The following is a 5899-nucleotide window of genomic DNA, read 5'->3' as shown; positions in this document are numbered from 1 at the left end:
TGTAAATGGTTGTGGCGCTTTTCTACCGAAACCAATGTTGCGTGGAGGAAAATTCTTGGTGATAAGCATGGGGTGCAAGACAATGAATGGGACGCAAAGCCGGTAAAACAAACATATGGTACCAGTCTGTGGAGGGGTATTACTAATATATTGGAGATATTTTCGCAGGGCATTGTGTATACAGTTGCAAGTGGAACTAGAGTCAAAATCTGGTTGGATGTTTGGAATGGGGATACGGATTTGTATTTAAAATTCCCAGAGTTATATGAAATTTCTAGGAAGAAACAGGGATGGGTAGTTGACTTCTATAAAGATGGTGCTTGGGACATTGACCCAAGGAGAAGGCTCACCGATTCAGAAATACAAGAAGCTACTATTCTCTGTCAACAACTAACTGGTGTTACTCTTAATACAGAACAAGACTCTAGAAGATGGAAATGGGAAAATGACAGCATATTTACTGTTCGCTCTTGTTATAATGCCATTACAAGTCTAAAAAACAGTCTCACTTTCCACAGCAACAAGATTTGGACTCCTCTAATCCCGACAAAGGTATCCTTTTTTGTGTGGTTATTACATCATAATTCGCTTTTGACTCTAGATAACCTTACACATAGAAGAATTAGAGACGGTTTAGAGAACAAGTGCGTCATGTGCAAAGAAGAATTAGAGTCGATCAATCACCTTTTCGTGTACCGCAACTATACACATAAAATATGGATGGCTTTTATGTTGGACTATGGGAGAGATCGGGTTATGTGCAAGGATATGAAACATATGTTCCTAGGACAACACATACAAGGGCCGACTGAAAGGGGTCGTATATTTTGGAAACTTCTTCCTTTTGTTGTGTGTTGGGTCATTTGGAAAGAAAGAAACAAGAGGATTTTCGAACGACGAGAAAAGTTGGAAAATAAGATTGTCGAGGGAGTGAAAGCAACTCTTTTATATTGGACTGGTCCAAATGCAGAATTCAAAGGTTTGCATTATCAAGACCTTCTTATACAGTGGGGGAATGTAGTAAATAGACATTAAGCCTTTATGTAGGGATAACAAGTGGAGTTGTTGTAGTTCTGTTTTATGCTCCTCATTGCATAAGAACAACTGCTTTTTAACTTTGAACTCTGCCTCGATATGTGAGTTGGAGTTTCTTGCTGTAATCTTCTCTTTATATATATATATATATATTCTTTGTTGTATTGACCAAAAATATGAAAGAACCATTTTTACTCCCGGTTGAAAATAAATCAAACAGTTCGTTGATGGAAGATTTATCCGCGCCATTTGCTGAATTAAATGATTCGTCTTTAGTTGTGACATTTATCCGCGAGTGGTTAATCCAAATCACTTCATTACTTGCAAATGTTGTATAATCCATGGACCAACAAACCTTGTCTACAAGAAATATGGAGTATGCGTATAGGAGTAGATGTGCTATAAAGATTGAAACTCCACAAAAATCTTGGTTAATACCATATTCCGACAAACCATTGTAATGTGTAGTTCTTTTAGCTATAGTCTTGAACCCCCATTAAACACGTACACCTTGCAAAAGATTGTATTGCCTACTTGAGTACATGCCGAGAACAGTTACAGTAAGATGAAACCTTTCAAATTATTTGAAAGTATCAACTCCAAACTTCAAAGTAACTTGCATAATATTGGTTCTTGTTGTAATTTCAAGTACCGTCTGCCCATTGGTAGTCATTCCAGTAACCTTGTAATCGTGACCGTCAAGAACTGTACCAAAGTTGTCCCTGGTTTCGAGTTTTGAAATTTCATCGTTATGCTTCTCAATCATGTATATTTTTATAGGTTCATCTTCACACCAGCGGACAGAAACTAGCACGTTGTCAGGTTCTAAAACAAACCTAGTGACGGAAATCTTATTTCTGAACTTTACTTCTAAATCTTTTTCCAACGATACTCTTTCGGAGTTTGAAAGTATACGTCCACGATTTCTTCCGGCATAGTTTTCAATAGTTATGTCTTCAAGAGATCGATAGATAAACTCATCGACAGACATATCAAAAGACACAAAATAGCTCTCCTGGGTTAACTCCACAAGTCGAGCCTTGCTTGGGTTTATACAAGAGTCCATACATGCGTTTTCATGAATAAGATCTTGATTATTTTCAACCATTGGTAAAGCACATAATACGCAATCATGAATAATTGAGTTTTGATGTATAACAAGATTTGAAAACTCACCATTAAGCTCAAACGGATCATCCAACGAATCTTGTAAAACTTCCTTCAACTGATTTTCTTCATTCCTTTGCGAAGTTTATTTTGTATTCTCCTCATCAATTGATGCGGCCGAAATAACTATAGGAACATTAGAAAATGATAACTCCTTTTGAGTTGGTAACGAAACATCTTTAACCTGATTTTCGTCATTCTCTTCAGAAGTAGTTATTATAGTCTCATCAACTGATGTAGTAAACTCTTGTAGAACATACGAAACCTCGACCAGCTGTTTTACTCCTTCTTCATGTATTCTAATTATTTTTGATAAAACATTGGTAATGGTTTTTGTTAAAATGGTTTCAAGTTTTTCTGTAAGGTTAATTTCAAACTCAATAAGAACTTCCTTTGTAAGAGGTTGAACTGCCATTGCGATGAAACTTTCTGAAGAAGAAAACTAAAACTTGATGAAAATAAAATTTAGGGTTTGAGTTTGCGGTTTTTGATTTCCGGAAGCGGTTTAAGGATCTGTTTTTAGATAAGAATCTAAAAACGTTGTATCTGATACCAACTAGTGTAGCACAGATAGGGATGGAAGCAAACTAGTTGCTGGGACCGTGCAGATAGTAGCTTCGTCAGAAACTTAATAAAATCTGATACAAGGATCAAGATTCTAGGGTTGTAAACTGATAACCAAGTTGATAATCATTGATAATAATATTGATAATAAGATGTATGTCTAAACAAGAAGGCTTAGCCTTTATATAGGCTAGCATGACCAACTAAAAAGAAAAGAAAAATGAATTCTAACTAAATGAGGAAAGTAAAGGACTTGTAAAGTAAGTAAGCTAAAACAGATTCAAGGGATCAACAATGATTGTTGATACAAATGTAAGGGATCAACAATCGTAGTTGATACAATGAAAATAGGTAGATGTCCTACATGAGAATTTGTTATGCACAGTATCATCTTAATTAGTTGAGCATCATTTTGTAATGGTCTCATACTTCATATATTCTAGGAAGAATTGGTTAGGAAATAGTTTCTGGAGTTTGTTTACCTCAAACTGTTATCCATAAAACAATTTTGTTTCTTGTAATTCTTGCATTCTTTCCTCGGATATGAAATTTTTCGTTTTGTTGATCAAAAAAACAATAAATACCAGTAGCAGCATGTTTGGTCTACCTGGCATGCCTAGCTTGAACTGGTTAATGTAGTGGGCTTTGGACAACTTCATAGCCTCAAACTCAAAATATGTTTTCTTACCCGGCCTTCCTGGCCTGGCGAGCTCATTGGGTAGCTGAATATGAGGCACGTCTGACCCAATTTATACCCATAATCCGGTTAGTATTATGTTCTCCATCCATAAATAGTTCTAGGTTAACTCGTCAATTTATTAAGTGTTCGCTTGGAGGCTAATCCCCGATCAAAAGATTAGGTATTAAGATTCTCTAGTTTCAGCGTCGTATCATCATAATCTCACGGTGATGCAAGACGAAGTTGAAGTGATGGAAACTACTACTTCTAACACTAATAAAAAGCTTAAAACGATTCAGGCGGTATTTGATGAAGAAGGGGTGGAAGATGTGGCTGATAGTTCTGAACTTGACAACAAGTTAAACACAGATGATAATTCGGACAATGATGAAGCTGGGTCAGATATAGATGAGTCAGACGAAAATGGTTTTGTTGACTTGGAAGATCCCGATTATAAATTTGATCAACCGGATTTAATAGATGAAGAGGCGGCAGCTTTACAAGCCAAGTTCGATGCTGAAGACCTCCCTGCTGGTGCTGAAGTATCTGTGCCTTGGTTGCTGGAGGACAAACCCAGTACTGATCCGACAAGGCCTCCGGTTCCGTGTAGCAGTTCAGCTGAGCCCAAGCAGTTTCAAGAGGATGATGATGATGAAGCTATAGTGAAGTACAAATCTTTTAAGAGTTTCGATACAGTTGAAGATTTCTCTGACCACCATTATAAGAAAAATTCAGTCACCAAGTCAAAGCAAGCATCACAGAAGTGGTCAAAGGCAATTCAGCAGGATTGGAGACTTCTGGAGAAGGATTTGCCTGACACTATATTTGTTAGAGCTTATGAAGGAAGAATGGACCTTTTGAGGGCTGTGATTGTTGGTGCAGCTGAGACTCCATATCACGACGGCCTCTTCTTCTTCGATGTTCACTTTCCGTCAGAGTATCCTGATACACCACCGCTCGTCAAGTACCATGCACATAATCTGCGTTTAAATCCAAACTTGTACGAGTCTGGGTATGTTTGCCTTAGTCTTCTCAACACATGGCAGGGGCAAACCGTTGAGCGTTGGACCCCAGGGCAATCCACTATGCTGCAAGTTCTTCTGTCTATCCAGGCCCTGGTGCTGAATGAAAAGCCCTACTTCAACGAGCCTGGATACGAACGATCTGCTGGCAGTGAAGAAGGCGAGAGGCTTGCCCAGGAATACAATGAGAGCACATTTATTCTTTCATGCAAGACAATGCAGTACACGGTTAAGAATCCCCCAAAGTATTTTGAGGATTATGTATTGGGGCATTTCCGCCTTCGAGCATACACTATTTTGGCGGCCTGTAAAGCTTATATTGAAGGTGCTCAGGTCGGTTCTGTTATTCAAGAAGATCAGGAGGACAATGAGAGTCAAAAGAGTAAGAAAGAAATGTGTAAAGTTGTTCAAGGAGTGCAGGATGTAAATGGGAGTGGCTCGCACTTCAATAATTCGCACTTCAAGAGCGGGCACTTCAAGAGCGAAGTAGGTATCATGGCAGGGAACCTTGTCCCGTTCTTTATATCAAATGGAGCTAAGAATTGTGAGCAGTTCATATGTCTGGGAGACTCTTATCGGTTAGCTGAAGCCAACTACAATAACATTTTTAAGAAAGATTTCTATAAGTCAGCTGAAGATCAAGCTGCGGCAGCTGAATCTCAAGCTCAAGCTCAACCTCATCATGCTCAGGCTCAAGCTAATTTTGGTACAAATTACTACCATGACGACTATTATTAGGGATTCCTTTTTTTTTGTTTGTTTGTTTGTTTAATGTCTGATCTCCGCCGGCCAGAAGTGCTGGAAGAACTGACACATTTGCTTACTTTTTGAAGACATCTCTGTTTTTGTTTTTATTTTATATTATTTTGAAAATGTGGTTCCAACAAATTTCAAAATCTTTAGGAGAACAAGAAGTTTCTGGCGGATGCATAATCATCAAAACAGAATGATACATGCTGCAAAAGTGTTCAGACAAAGTAGGATGTTTAGCTAAGAAATCTCTAGGAAATTTCTGGATACCACCGATTCTGGATGATTAGACAGCAGAATCACCTTCAAAATCTGTGGGTCGGCCAACATGAAGCCTCTTGGGAATCAAGAAAACATGGTGTAATAGGTAATATGAATCTGGTTTCCTATATGCACCTGATGAAATTATCAGAAAGGAGTCGAGGCAATCTAACAACCTAACAAAGCAAATTTAGTGTTCACTCATTTGGGGTTTTTCGGCTCCAAATGTCGTTGTGTTTCAGCCAGGTTAAGCATATATAATAAAATTGATCCAGTTTTTGGCTGCGACTTCCTCATGCATAACGAAATATCAACAACTAACTCTAGGGGCAAGAGTATCATCTGACAATGCATTCTCCAATCTCACTTCAAATGGGGTTGCATGCCAGCTAACTTTCTGATCATGCAGGTAAAATCAAAA

At 38.2% G+C, this 5899-nt stretch overlaps 1 protein-coding gene across 1 annotated transcript; it reads left to right on the top strand.

Annotated features, from left to right (window-relative positions):
• Positions 1–3696: 3696 nt before the first annotated feature.
• On the top strand, positions 3697–5205 carry LOC113358707 (putative ubiquitin-conjugating enzyme E2 38). Its single transcript, XM_026602358.1, has one exon. The coding sequence runs from the start codon at positions 3697–3699 to the stop codon at positions 5203–5205; it is 1509 nt and encodes a 502-aa protein (XP_026458143.1).
• Positions 5206–5899: the final 694 nt, after the last annotated feature.

This window comes from Papaver somniferum, chromosome 1 (genome assembly GCF_003573695.1).
Source record: "Papaver somniferum cultivar HN1 chromosome 1, ASM357369v1, whole genome shotgun sequence".
NCBI classification, from domain to species: domain Eukaryota; kingdom Viridiplantae; phylum Streptophyta; class Magnoliopsida; order Ranunculales; family Papaveraceae; genus Papaver; species Papaver somniferum.
The sequence above is the reverse complement of the archived record's forward strand: the minus strand, read 5'-3'. Positions and strand labels throughout refer to the sequence as shown.